At 41.1% G+C, this 14,835-nt stretch overlaps 1 protein-coding gene across 6 annotated transcripts in view; it reads right to left on the minus strand.

Moving 5' to 3' along the window:
- PIP5K1B (phosphatidylinositol-4-phosphate 5-kinase type 1 beta) overlaps positions 1-14,835 on the minus strand; it is a 282,554-nt gene that overhangs the window by 76,970 nt on the left and 190,749 nt on the right. For all 6 annotated transcript variants that reach the window (XM_012736933.3, XM_012736976.3, XM_012736925.3 and 3 more), the window contains one exon: positions 101-312. In XM_012736933.3, coding sequence (XP_012592387.1) covers positions 101-312 — 212 coding nt within the window. The remainder of the gene's footprint in view (positions 1-100; positions 313-14,835) is intronic.

The following is a 14,835-nucleotide window of genomic DNA, read 5'->3' on the forward strand; positions in this document are numbered from 1 at the left end:
TCACAGAGTGCCGCCGTAAGGGGAATGTAGTTGCATGTAATTACCCAGGGTCCTGGGCTGCCACGATCAGGAGGGTGGGCAGGCCTGTGGCTCCACTTACGTTTCTGGATTTTCTGTGATGATCCCATCTCCAGATTTCCCTGGACCCTGGATAGATTCCATGGCTGTTGAGTAGAGGACCTTCTGCATCCCAGGCCTCTTAGCATCAGGCACATTTTGTGAGGTCTCTTCTTCTTTCTCTTTGAGGGAATGGTCCAAGATGTGGATCCCCAGCAAAAGGCTATAGTCCATAATCTTGAAGCTTTCCAGCACCTGAGTGAGAAAAAGAACCAGGAGGCCAGTCAACCCAAATGACCCGTAAGTCTCGTCTGCACAGAATCAGAGCTCTACCCAGGAGACACATAGCTCCCGCATCCCTGCCAGTGGGTGGGTGACAGAGGAAAAATCAAAATAAAAACACCTGCGGTTGTTATTAGGCCATATGCAGAAAGGGATTGTCACAGTGGCTCCAAGATGGGAATTGTATGCAAATCTAAAGTAAGCACATCTCTTCTTAACCCTCCCTGAACGTTTCACTAATAGCATTTATTGAACACTTTCCATGTGCCAGTTGCTAGGTGGTTCACTTGGATTTGATCTTTACGACAACCTTTTGAGCCAGGTAACATTATTATCTCTATCTTACAGATGAAAATGTTGAGGCACGTTTGAGGGAGATACAGTAATTTGCTGAATGTCACACAGCATGTAAGTGACAGAGACCCAAGCACTCAACTCTGGCATCCACATTCTATAGCACCAGACCAGAGAAATCAACAACCAGTAGTGCCTATGAGCATGTGCCTGGTCCCAGCAGGAAGACTCAGCTGGAATGTGTTTTTTGCTTGTATTCTGGTCTCAAACTCTTTAAACTTGCTGGAGGCTAGTGGTCTCCTTTTCAAAGTCTGTCTTTCAAAGTTGCTATTCAGTTTCTCATGGCAAGTCTTTTTAAAACATATGATCTCAACAAAGAATAGAATGGACTTAATGTTTAATTATCCACTCAGCAGACAGTCAGGAAACGAGGGAATTTAAAAATAGTCGGATGCAGCCAGACAGAGGAGATAGCGATGGTCTGAAAGGAAATGACAGGAGACAAAGTCTAGGTAAGAGTCCATTGAGGTGGCTTCAGAGTGTATGTAGGCGGGGCCTTGGCACTCAGGACCTTCTTAGATGGAGGAGCAGGGCTCAGGAAGAGTGCCTAAAAACTGGATGTTTCCCTCCGAGATAAAGTTCCTTTTCTACTAGGTTGTATATGATTCTCCCCTACAATGGACTTTTTTTTTTTTTTTTTTGAGACAGAGTCTTGCTTTTTGTTGCCCAGGCTAGAGTGAGTGCCATGCCGTCAGCCTAGCTCACAGCAACCTCAATCTCCTGGGCTCAAGCAATCCTGCTGCCTCAGCCTCCCGAGTAGCTGGGACTACAGGCATGCGCCACCATGCCCGGCAAATTTTTTCTCTATATATTAGTTGTCCAATTAATTTCTTTCTATTTATAGTAGAGACGGGGGTCTCGCTCTTGCTCAGGCTGGTTTCGAACTCCTGACCTAGAGCAATCCGCCCGCCTCGGCCTCCCAGAGTGCTAGGATTACCCAGCCTACAATGGACTTTTAATACCTGCCATTTCTCACACAAAGCTGCTCAGAAAATCAAAACAGCCCAGGAAATAAGACAATCCTGGTTGTCAGAACAGCTGTCTCTGAACCAACACGATAAGCTGTCCCTATAGCTTAGTTAGGAACCGCCTTGGAGGAATATAGGCTATAGCCATTGCCTAAGCCAGAATTTCTTATGCTTCTCACTGTCCCCTCAGCTCAACTGTTTTTGGGTATTTATGATTTACTAAAGAGAGGGTCAGGTCCAAAGATTCAGATACCTGCAGTTGCCACTTGGCAAAAGGCTTTGTAAACTATGGGAAAAGCATACGTAGCTTTAAAAAAATATGGTTATCCAGCCCCATAGATAGCTTTGCCATCAATGAAAAAGCTGAATGGGCTGCAAGTGAGTTATCGATTATCCCAGGTTGCTCAGCCTTCATCTTTCAATATGCTAAGTCAGGTGCTTTCAGAAAGGAGGCACGCAAGAGCTGAGTGTGGAATAATCGTATTATTTAAGAGGTGTGGGCCATGGCATTTCCTAAGCAAAGAGATCTGAGCGTGGCCTCATAACAATGTGGAACCAGCCCTCCTAACTGCAGGAGGAGCGATGTCAAGACTGGAGAAGGAAGGTAGGGGTGATGGGAAAGCCACTGACCCAGCACTTGAACATGGGGCCCCTTGGTTGGTTCTCCATGGAGGTGTATCAATGCCTCACACTGCCACAAAGTAGCACAGACTGTGGAAGAAAGCAAGACTGTTTGGTGTCAGGGGTGCCAAGAACCCAACCTCTTAAAAGAAGACATTAATGGATATTAGACGCTTTCTTCAGACACACACAAGTGGTAGAAGGGGCTTAGCCTTTCTAATTCTCAATCATACTGAAATGATGGCTCCCCAGGGAATGGTATCCACCAAGACGGCTTCATACACACTTCACAAGGATCACTACTGACAGATGCTAATTTTCCTACTCACGTTTGTCCATGCTGGTGCTTCCTTTCTTAGAGAGACTGGTGGGAAAGGACTTGGGGATTAAAGAGCATAGACTCTGTGACTTTAGGTGGGTTACATTACCTCCCTGTGCCTCAGTTTCCTCATCTGTAAAATGGTGGCAATGATATCACCCACCGTACAGGGTGCTTGCGAAAATTAAATATGGCAATGTAGCAATGTAGAAAACTCCTTAGCATAAAGTAAGTGCTCAACTAATTGCTAGCTATTATCATTATAACTGTAATTCATGGCGAATCATTCCTCACACTAGTTCAAGAGACTACAGGTGCCAGCTGTAAAAGTAAATACTTTTAACATCACGCTTTGGAAAACAAATGTCACTGAAAAGCCAACCACATTTCCAGCCTGCTTACCAGTGTCATTTTGACAAGTTCTAATTTCTTTAGTACCCAGTGTTATTGCTTGGATGTTCAACAGAAAAAGGACGGCTGACAACACAGCAATTCTGGTCAATGAGGTATTAAAATGACTGCCTTATAATCTATATGGGGAACAGTCTCATTTTCAATTGGCAAAAAATACAGTCCTGTGTCCTGCAGAGCCCAAAGCACCCATTTATAAATGTTACCTCCAAAGCAGTGAACTGACTTCAAAAGCAAGTTCTAATCAGGCTCTGTGACAACATTGTGGATATTCCCAACAGGCATCCAGAATCATTTACTCGAGTTAGGAGTGGTAAAGATGCAAGGGCATTCCTGACATCATGTTTTTCATTTGCAAAGCATTTTCTTCTGCCAAGCATTCATATATCAATTCCACTTGTTAAAGAGCTATTTTTTATAAAATAATTTTCCTTATATTTTTCGTGCAATGTTTCACCTGAACTATTTGGTTGGCACATGCAATCTCTTCTACTGGCCATGAACAGGCCAAAGAGAACCTGTGCAGCTTATAGGTGATGTGAAGTCAGGCTGTGGTCCAACTTTATTGGATAAGGTAAGAAACTATCCTCTAAGTGGTCAAATATTTATCCTGGTTGATTTTTTTTTAAAAAAGAATAAGCTTCAAGAGAGAATTGATTAAGAAAAAGTGATAAAATGTTTTGAAAAGTTATTCATTTCCTCTGTACTCTTAAATTGGATTGTCAGGGCCGGGCGCTGTGGCTCACGCCTGTAATCCTAGCTCTTGGGAGGCCGAGGCGGGCGGATTGCTCAAGGTCAGGAGTTCAAAACCAGCCTGAGCAAGAGCGAGACCCCGTCTCTACTATAAACAGAAAGAAATTAATTGGCCAACTGATATATATATATAAAAAAAAATTAGCCGGGCATAGTGGCGCATGCCTGTAGTCCCAGCTACTCGGGAGGCTGAGGCAGAAGGATCACTCGAGCCCAGGAGTTTGAGGTTGCTGTGAGCTAGGCTGTCAGCATCCAGGAAGGGTACTGAGTTGTCCTCCAGTGGCCCAGGCTCCTAGCCTCAGAGTGAAAGGCTTAAAAAAATAGAAACTCTATCCCTACTGTGAAAGCTGATCAGTATAATTAGAGTATGGGTTAAGCAAAATTACCACCCATTGAAAAATGTAAAGGAACAAAAAGATAAATATATATGCATATATTTTAAATCAAATTTTAAAACTTCTGCAATGAAAAAATCTGGGAACAGATTTTTGTCATGTGTTTTTATGATTTGCATCAATTAGGAAAAAAATAGTTCTGTGATTCATATCATCCCAGTCCTTTAATTAAAGAAATTGATAAATCTTCCAAAACCTTAATACGTGTGAGCTTTAAGAGTGTTGCATGACACCAGTTGGCCTAGTTCGTCACTCAGGTGTACACTTGTTTCTGGAATGTTTGCCTGTCCTCGCTGTTGCTGGTGGGTTCTCTACCCGTGCATTTGCCATTCAAAACGCAGGTTACAATGCAAACACAGCTGCCTTTCCATCTAGCTTGGGCAGGACTTTACTTTCCCACTTAAAAAAAAAAAATAAAAGGAAACAGGAATGATTCACAGAATTATTTAAAACTGAAAGCGAGTTGGAATAATGCAATGCTTTTTATTGCCAAAGTCAGATTTTCTTTTTCTTCTCTCTCAAGGACTATTTTAAGTCAATAATAACATTGGAATGTAGTAAAAAAGTCAATGTCATAGCAGCTGGTAGAGTACCCTGAAGACGTGACCAAAACTATCTGTTCCTGAAATAAGAGCATATTTGTTTAGTTCTCATGGCCAGCGATGATGCACGAGGAATGCTCTTCTAGCTTCTGTGGGTTTGGGGGCCTAATGTGGAGATATCATAACTCAGAATGGTAGGTACTGCTGACCTTTCTTCGTGGCCAAAGGTCATAAAGAGTGGCTGGTCCTCCTTTTCCTTTTATATCTTTTTTTTTTTTTTTTTTTTTTTGAGACAGAGTCTTGCTTTGTTGCCCAGGCTAGAGTGAGTGCCGTGGCATCAGCCTAGCTCACAGCAACCTCAAACTCCTGGGCTCAAGCAATCCTCCTGCCTCAGCCTCCCGAGTAGCTGGGACTACAGGCATGCGCCACCATGCCCGGCTAATTTTTTCTATATATATTAGTTTGTCCAATTAATTTCTTTCTATTTATAGTAGAGACGGGGTCTCACTCTTGCTCAGACTGGTTTCAAACTCTGACCTCGAGCAATATGCCCGCCTCGGCCTCCCAGAGTGCTAGGATTACAGGCGTGAGCCACCGCGCTGGGCCTTCCTTTTATATCTTTAACATCACACTCCTTAGCCCACTGCAAACTGACTCTGTCCCGCTGAGGGGCTGGAGTGGCCGCAAGGCAGTCAAGACTCTGTGCCTTGGAGCCAGGTGGCCTGGTTTGACTGGTAGCTCCTCCACTGTTTGTCCTTGGACAAAGAACCTAACATCTCCGGTATCTACCCTCACCTGTGTTCTCTCTCCATAAGAATTCCTACCAACAGAATTATTGTGAAGATTGACAGAGTTGATCTATGTCAGGTCTTAGGCATGCAGGAAGCACCCAATTAATGTCATCTGTTCTTGTCGTTCCTCCTCACCTGCAGGGTCGACCCCTAGGACCATCCCACCTGGAATCTCCCATCTGCCTCAGCTTCCTGCCTGCCTTCTCTTAGGTCTTTGGTTTTCTATTTGTCTTTCCCACTCTTTCTTCTGTGCCCTAAAAGTGTTCACCAAAGTTCTCTCTTCAACTCTTTTCTACCTCTACTTTATAGTAATTACAATCATTGACTCTTTTGCTGGAGAAAAAAAAGTGTTTAAGTGTCTATCCTGTGCCAGGCACTGTGGAAGTTGTTGGATCTTCAGGAGTAAATTAAACAGACAACCACGCTGTCCTCAGTATTAAACAAGCCTGAACTACAGATTGTAATAAGGCCTGGGGGGCGAGGGGCATGAAGGTGCACAGGAGACCCCACAGGGAGTACCGGCTTTTGATCGGGGAGAATTTCAACAGGCCGGGTCAGACACGATACACTTGACCTAGGGCTGGGGGCGGCAGGGGAGTTTGAGGGAGAAGTGGTCAGATTTAAGAATCTTTTAGAGACAGATTCCAACTATACCATCTCTCTACAGACAATTCCTAAATTGTTGTCTTTATCCTGACCTCATTTCTAAGCTGCAGCCCAATATGTTTCCTTCCAGACACCTCTAAACTTTCATACGCAGTCATGCTGCAGCCCTGAATTCTTACCTCGGCCCAAAGAAGTTCTTTCTCCTCTATTCCCTCTTTCATTTGAAACCATTCTAATGTAGATTTAAGACTCCATGGCCCCTTTTCCTTTCACTGAGTTGCCCAATCTTACAGTTTCTATTATCAAAACATTCCTTTTCTCTAATGTTAACGATTTGATTTCAATTTCCATTTCTTCCTTCTGGGATCCATCCCTGACACTGGTGCTTGACTGGGTCACCTCGTGCCCCTGCTCAAAGCCTTCAATCTCTCTCCATTGCTTGGTGCCAATGCCTCAATTTGACATTGAAGGTCTTCATCCTTAGGTCCCCACCCAGCATCTTTTTGTTATTTAATACCTGCCTAAAGTCACCTCCCAGGCTTGTCAAATGGGAATTCCTTAATTACCACTAAATGTGCTCTGAAGATGTAAGCCCTGATATCTTTTTGTTCATGCTGCTTCTTCTAGAACATTCTCACTATCTTTTCAAATCCTACTGATTTTTCCAAGCCTACCTCAACTCTCACCTCCATGAAAATGGACTAATAATTCAACAAACTGTTGGGAAGAAGTCTCCCCTCTGAAAGCCCAAGCATGTTATCAGTGTTCCTCTGTAGATAGATCCCAAATATGTTTGAAAACAGCTGCATTTCAAAACTGGCACCCAGCACCAGATCTACCTCGAGTTATAGCTATGTTCCTTCTATCATATACAAGACAAGCTCACCAAAGGCTTGTTTTACTTTGTGCTTAACGCCACGTGCTCTGAATGTAGCAGGAATGCACGTTTGTTATGTTGCTTTCCATGTGTGTCAGTAAAAACCAAAACATTCAGCAGCAAAGAGCATATGATATTACATCTTATATCTTAAATATAAGAACTGGGTACTGTGCGTCATGATTACAATGCCTGTGAAAAATTTTTAGCACTGAAAACATTTACTGTAATGATGTACTCTGTATTGTCAGAAAAACAAAGATAAAAGTCCATAGAGTTTTCAAATCTACCCACGCCTAGATATTTTATATACACCGTGTCAAGGGCAAAAATCAAGCTGGTATTTACAGAGACTCTTTTTAATTTACTGTTTAGTAGGCATGCAATAAAATGGCAGATGAAAGGCAAGATTGTTTTGATACAAACGAGGCTGAGCTTTGAGTCTAGTAAGATTGTCACATTTCTCTTTTGGAAGCCTTTGCAAGGACAGCATGTCACAGGCTCAGTCAACTGCAAAGACTCTTTAATCATCTGAGAATGCTTGGTGCTGTCCCTTAGATGGAACATAGCTCAGCGCCTCCTTAGCTTTCCTGTTCTCCAATGCCTCTGCTCTTTTAATCTGTTAAGAATGTCAAGTTAAGTTAGCACAAGACTGAGAAAAGACAATCCACTAGATAAATCCAACATATGTTTGAAAACAGCTGCATTTAAAAATTGGTACCAAGCACCAGAAGATATTACAAGTGATAAATATAATGCAACTCAAGTAATCAGTTAGAGATGTGTTATGCAAAACAGAAGGATAATGATTCTAGCAGGAAAAGAGATGCTTTATTAACTGGATCTTAAGCAAGCAAGGTTTCTAATGATTTCCCATGTCTCCGGGGACATGGAAATTAACCCATTCAATACATACTATATTGAGTGCCTACTACGTGCCAGGTACTATCTTATTTATTATAAAAATCCTTTGAGCATTCTGGCTAGTATATAATAAAATTAAAATATCCTCATGCTGCAACTCCTAATGAATGAATAGATCTAGTCCAGGGCCATCAAAAGCAGCTAACATCACAGAGAGAACGGCATTCTGACATTATGTGTCTCTTGACAGGAGGAGACCCCACATATGAAGTCAGACCTAAAGCTGATCTCTAGATCCAAAAACCAATTTCCAGCAAAAAACAAGACAAGAGAAGAGCCTGTTAATAAACGATGGGATGTGATCAGCAAGATCCAGACTCTGGGATAAACAACCTATTTTCTTCAACAAATAACTTCAAAATGAAAAAACTAAGAGTGACAGAGCACTTAGCAAGTAGACACTATTTAAATCCTGATCTAAACCACAAAAACAGTTATTTCTGGAACAGCTAGAAACACTGACATTTGATAATTAGCAAGATTTTTAATGTATGGTAATGGTTTTATAAATTTTATTTTATTTTTTTTAAGAAGCCCTTAGTGTTTAGGGATTCTTACTAAAATATGTATGAATCAAATATGATGCCTGGTATGTGTTTCAAATCATATGCGGAAGGAGGCAGTAAAAATTAGTTACAGAGTATATATGGGGATTTATTCTAATATTCTGTCCACTTTTGTATATGTTTGAACTTTTCAAAAATAAAGTTTAATTTGCTACTTTGAAATGCTTAGATAAAATGCATTTCTATACCTGATTAGCATTAACTTACTCTTTGCTGATTATGGGATAAAGATGGCAAGGATGAGTACAGAATTTAATAATTTAGGATCTTAACTAAAGTGGTTAAAACAGAAGACTTTCTGTGTCCTATCTTATCCGATCATTCTCTGATGGAAGATCTAAAGAATAACCAAATTAACAAAATGTGGAGCTGATGGGCAGATGTACCAATGGCCCTGAGTAATGTTCCCTGCTGGCCTACAGTCCCTGAATAAGGAGTTAATAATGACTGGCAAAATAATTTGTGTTAATTCAATAATATAAAAAAATTCAAAATAATAGCCTGGAGATTTTATGCAAATAGACATTCTTGGAAGTACTGGTTTAGGGAAAAATGGGTTCAAGGGTCTGCCATTACTCGTAAATAGGCCCCTCAGAGTATAGCTCCAAAATTACTTGTATGTGGCAGTCTAGTTAGAGCTGCCTTTTTAATTTAATCCAATTTCTTCAATAAAGCTCAGTGTTATCTGCTAATGTAATAATGTGAAAATATAGGTTGTGGCCCATCATTTTGACTGGTAAAGCAGAATAAAATAAATATTAAGTCCTTAGCCTAGTTATGGCAATAATGTGTCTTTTATTGTGTTTAATGCAGATTTAGAATTCTGGGCTGTGCTGGATTAACATGTATGAAGCCCTTTTCTTTCTTTCTTTCTTTTTTTCCCTTCATTTGAAAAGCTTGAAATAATAGAAGTATATTTTATATGCATTAGAAATAGTTGTCCATCATTTTCAAAGATTTTATATACCTCTATATTCATCAGCTTTCTATATTGGATGAATTTTGGAATTCTTTTCTTTATAGATACTTTGTTTCTACAAATAAAGATTTCTTAAATTATTTCGTAAACATATTAAAAGTAACGTCTTATGCTAAAATGCTAAGTCCTTCTGATGATATGATATATCTTCTAGTTGGCTTTACCATGAATGATTCACTTCACTGTGTTTTAACTGGGAGGACAGCAGGAGCCCAATGCTGGCCAGCTGCCCTTCCACACATGGGGTGACATTCTGGGGTCCTGACCACTCTCTCCTACAGTCCACTCCCTCAGGTGAACTGCCTTTCTTGGGAAAGAGGAAAAAGGACTTAGCCCTCCCCTCTAGCATTACTCTTATGAACAAGGAAAGAGAAAAATAGAAAAATCCGTCGACGAAAATAAGACCTCGATGGTTTAAAGTTCAAACTCTGGGCTTCTTAGAGGAAGGACCATATCCTACTCATTTTTGGACCTCCCACAGGTCTCAGCACAGAGCCTTATGCAGAGAGAATTCAAAATCTATTTGCTGAATGACACGTAATTAATTTGGCAGGAAGGTAAGGCAGGATTTATCAACTGAGATTCTCGTGGTGGTTTAAGGCCAGAGAAACCAGGCCCATACATGCTCTGAGAATCATCAAAGCTTCCAGAGGGCAGGAAGACTCGGAGGCCTGGGAAGGTCATCACTGGTTGAGAAGCTTACAATTTAAGCAGAACATGGAGTACCTGTAGGGTGAGTTTTAAGAAGTGACAGAAAACTCAGGTTCTGCGAGGTGTCACTACAAATGGATTCTTTGGAGTTTCGAAGTATTTTAGTTTTTGGATAATATGTACATGGTCAAAGTAAGGAAGGCACAGAGGGTGGCTCAATGCCATATAGTGCAAAGCCACACTTAGCACGAGGGTGACAGTTCAAGGCGGAGCTAGAATATAGTAAGTGGAGGGGCCAATGGCAATGTGGTCACACTGTGTGTCAACATGTGATGAAGACCCTCGTTTCCAATTGTGATTACCTAAAAAGATGGAGTGATAAAAGAAGGACAATTCACACCAGTCCTGAGAGGGAGTTTGCCTTTGAATAAGGAGAATGTTTAAACTGAGAGGTGACTGTCTAAACCAGCGGAGACTGCGATACTATTCACTGGTAAGTTTAAGTTTGGGGAAGTATTCATAGATGCCAGTGAGGAAGAGTAGTCATGATAATTAACTACATTTTCCCTTCACATCTGAATGTTAGAGAAAGTACATTTGCAACCTGAAATCACTGCTTTCTCTGTTCCTTGAAAGTCAAGTTGTTGACATTTTTCTGAAATGGCTAACAATCTAGAAAATAGTTGGGTATCTCTTTCAGAAAGAGGAGGAATGTCCAAGGATGGAGAATCTCCACTTCTAAACAACTTCTCGTCATCATCTGCAGACAGATGACCAGGTGCTGATGAAAATGCAGCAAACCCGAGCTGGTGGTTATGATGGTTTGTGTTTGGAAACAGCTGGCACCATCTGAATATGGATGGTCCAAGTATACAAATGAGGCCTTCATGTGGATAAATGAAGAGAAGGAAGTTAAAGAGCTGTGGACTCATTCCAGCCAGGTTCACATCCAGGTTGGATGAGGATATTTTAAATAAACGTTAGATTTTAACTTCCCTGCATCCCTCATAGCTATTGACAACTCACATGTCCAGTGGACTGTGTATCCCTTTTGAAATACTTTCTTGATGTGTACAAATGGAAAAGTTCACAGATGTATCCTTTTCATAAAAAGTCGAAATTTCATATATAAATGCATTCATAACAGATTCTCCTCGACCATTTCATTCTTATGGAGGAGGCAGAAATTCCCCACAGAGATTTTCTACCTCACCGTAGAGAAGTGCAGTGTTCTGAGGGACAAAAATGAGGAGAGAAGAGTTCTACTTGCGTGATCAAAATAACTAAGTTTAAAAATTTCTTTGAAAGAAGAACACTGCTGATATCAAAGGGACAGTCACTTGTAGGAGAGGAGAGCATATACAAAGTGTTGACCGACTCTGACAGGGATAAAAAGCCACACATGTGGGCCTAAGCCTCTCAGAAGCCAGTACGACGTGGTGATCTTTCCAGAAAGGTTTAGAACCACCGTATGGCCAAAGAAGTACCTGGCTTTTCACAAGAGAGTCATGCAGGCCCTGTTCCTATAGCACCGTGGGTACTTCATAAACGTGCATTGGATGTGGGATGAATGAAATAAAGCCCTATAAAACGGAATTGCTTTTACTCTTTGAAAGTATTCCCAGTAGCCTAAGTTGGAAGCTTCTGGGAGGAATACAAGGTCATGTTTGACAGGTACACAATGAGCTGAGTAACGTCCCACGAGGCATATTTTGGAACCATTTTCTAAACTTTGTAATGTTTTTCCAGACCCCATAAACTCTCAAATATGTCTTAAATCTCTGTCATTCAGTCCCTCACCAGATTCCGGAAGTTCCTCCCAAAATATGGAGGCTCAGCTCCATTTTGTAAATCACCAGGGTTTGCGTCCCCTCTGTCTCCTTTGCTTTGGGTGCTGACAACCAGCTTTGTTTCACACTAGGATGCGTGTGACTGGCTCCTATCAGCATCCACGACAAGGTCTACAGCGGCCAACCTCAAAGCCATTCCAGATATATCTTCAAAGCTGGAGTTGTTACCATTAGGCCCCCCTATGGCCACTTCCCCTTCCTGCCCTCCTGTCTGCATTGGCAGGGCTCTCAGTAGAGAGGAGGATGTGGTCCTGGGGGCATTTCCTTCCCTTTGCTCCTGACCCTCAGATACTTTGTGGGCTCTTTCATTTGGGACCCACGCTGGCCTGACCTCTGCACTTACAGCCCTTTACAAAGTCAAAGATAGGTAGGTTCTTTTCACACAAAAGCAGGAAACCCTAATTTACTAGACATAGCATCGTTCTATTTCATAAGCCCCAAAGACTTGAGCTTCCATGAACTTGAATTATTGTATATCTAAATTTCAGTGCAACAAGTTACTTAAAATGAAAACTAGCTAGACACATCACAACAACTCAGGGAATGCTTTGATTCTCTAAACTTTAGGTAATATTTTCTTTTAGGAAGGAAAGGAAAAGGAATTTACTTCTTAGGGCTGAGGAAGCTACTCAGTCTCCCATTTCTATTCTTTCTATAGAAAAGTTTGTAATACTTTGGTTTGAAGCAAGCATTAAAAGAAATAACTGCTGGCTTGATAATCCTTCAGTTTTAGGAGTGAATGAGAATTCTCAAAAGCTGCTCACACAGGATTTAACATCATCCATCTGGTCCCTGATCTCCTTTTGCACAGGATTTCAAAAACAACTGACCCCACTGTAACCATCGCATTGCTTAGAAGGAAGTCTTGCTTGGAAGTTAATAGGATTTCACATGCACACATGTTGGTTACAGTTGACAAGTATCAGTGGGCTTGATTATGCTTTTCATTAAACTTTTAAAATTAAATGTTTGGATTATTTAACTTTGTATTGCTTAGTCAGTTGGCACTGTGTTCCTCTTTCCTCCCTTCTTGAAATAGGCTGCAAGGTTTCATTAACTCATTTTCCTGTCCAAACCGAGTTCTTTACTTTCATAGAGACTTTTCCTAACTCCTACAGCACCTACTCAAATATCTCCCTGACAGAGCTAGAGGACCCGTCATCAGGCACTTGTAGCCCATGCTGTCTGCACCTGTCTATGCTATTACTTAACGTTTTCACATCAGTGGACCTTCTTCCATTACATCCGCAAGCTCCTTGAGGAGAGTGTAATAGTGAGAGAACATGTGTTTGGAGTCAGAGAGACCTGGGTGTATAACTTGGATCCAGCACTATCTGTGGAGCTGAGGAAGCTGAACTCCTGAGGATTCACTTCTTCATCTGTCAAGAGAATCATACTCCTCACTTCACAGGGCTGCTGTGAGGGTTAGTGGGAGAATCTACCTGCAATAGATCACCTGGCTCAAAGCAAGTCCATAATAAATGTTACACGAACCAACCCACAGATGAACTGAGCCTTGGAAATGTGTACTTACTGCTCATGAAATCATGTATTATATATTGTATTGTGTATAAGTATTTGGTGATTACATATTGCAGATGATGTGTTTTAAGTGTTAGCTACTTTGGTATCTGTAGGTTATATCAAAGATGGAACCTTCCTTCTGCTAAAAACTGGAATAGATGGTTCTGCAAAATATTGGGAATTACTTGCCTGGTTCAAATCGAGGTATCCCTTACTTAGTAGAAAGTCAGGCATGAACAACAACATAGAGTATTCTGATTTTTGTAACTGCCCTGCCACTGTCTGGCACTGCCATTGTGTCCCTTCAGTTACTGCCAGCAGGAGGGCTCATTTCTATCACCCACCTGCAGCAGAGCTAAACTGCAGCAAGTAGCAAAAGCCTGGACAAACATCAGCCCCCTTTTGAGACCAATGAACAGTTGCGGTGTATCCATAGTCTTACTTGGGACACCAGTCACCACCTAAATAAATAACTGAGGGGATGGAGAGGTCAGCACAGTTGCAATTTACCAGTTTACTGGCCATTAGCAGACACTGGACAAATGAGCAATGCAAATTCACTTCAAACAATTACCCACAAATTCTCAATGTTGACATGATTTACTTTGGTTCTCTATTTCATGACAAACCATGTGTAGGTTTTTACCCAAACCTGCTTTTATTATGTTTATTGATTAGGTAAGTTTCACCATTTCAAATATGTTTGTTGTTATTGCCTAGGTTTCTCGGAAGATCCACAGCAAGAGATTTGCTGTGGGAGAGCTGAAGAGTGGGAAATGAAGCCCCATGGCTCCTGTTCTCACAGGGAGCAGATTTTAGCAGCAAACATTCAACATGTGATCAAGTAATTACAATATAATGAAGCAATACCAATGGCTACAGAATAGATTTAGATGAAGTGCTATAATAATCTAAAGTTTCATAAAAAATGCATATTAGAAACATACATGCTAAACTCCGGTACCTTAGGCCTCTTCTTAGGAATCCTTGTCAATTGGATTAAGTCTAACAGATATATTAGTAGCCACCAGACTTAACTATAAGATTTTCTGCTTCCTTTTTTTTTTTTACCACTCCTTCCTATAGCCCCAAACTACTTCTTTATTGAATTTATCTTTTGCTTTTCTGGAGTTTACACTTAAGTAATTTTTTAGCAAGAGACTGAAACGCCTATCAGAATCGCTAAATAAAAAAAAAATAGTTTCAACAGCAACTGCTGGAAAGAATGAGGAGAAATGGATTACTCACACACTGCAGGCAGGAATATAAAATCATGTAACCATTCTGCAAAGGACTATGGTAGTTTATTGCAAAACTAAACATGCGCTTACCATACGACACAGAAATTGTACTCAGGCATTTATC

This window comes from Microcebus murinus, chromosome 12, assembly GCF_040939455.1.
Source record: "Microcebus murinus isolate Inina chromosome 12, M.murinus_Inina_mat1.0, whole genome shotgun sequence".
Lineage (NCBI taxonomy): Eukaryota > Metazoa > Chordata > Mammalia > Primates > Cheirogaleidae > Microcebus > Microcebus murinus.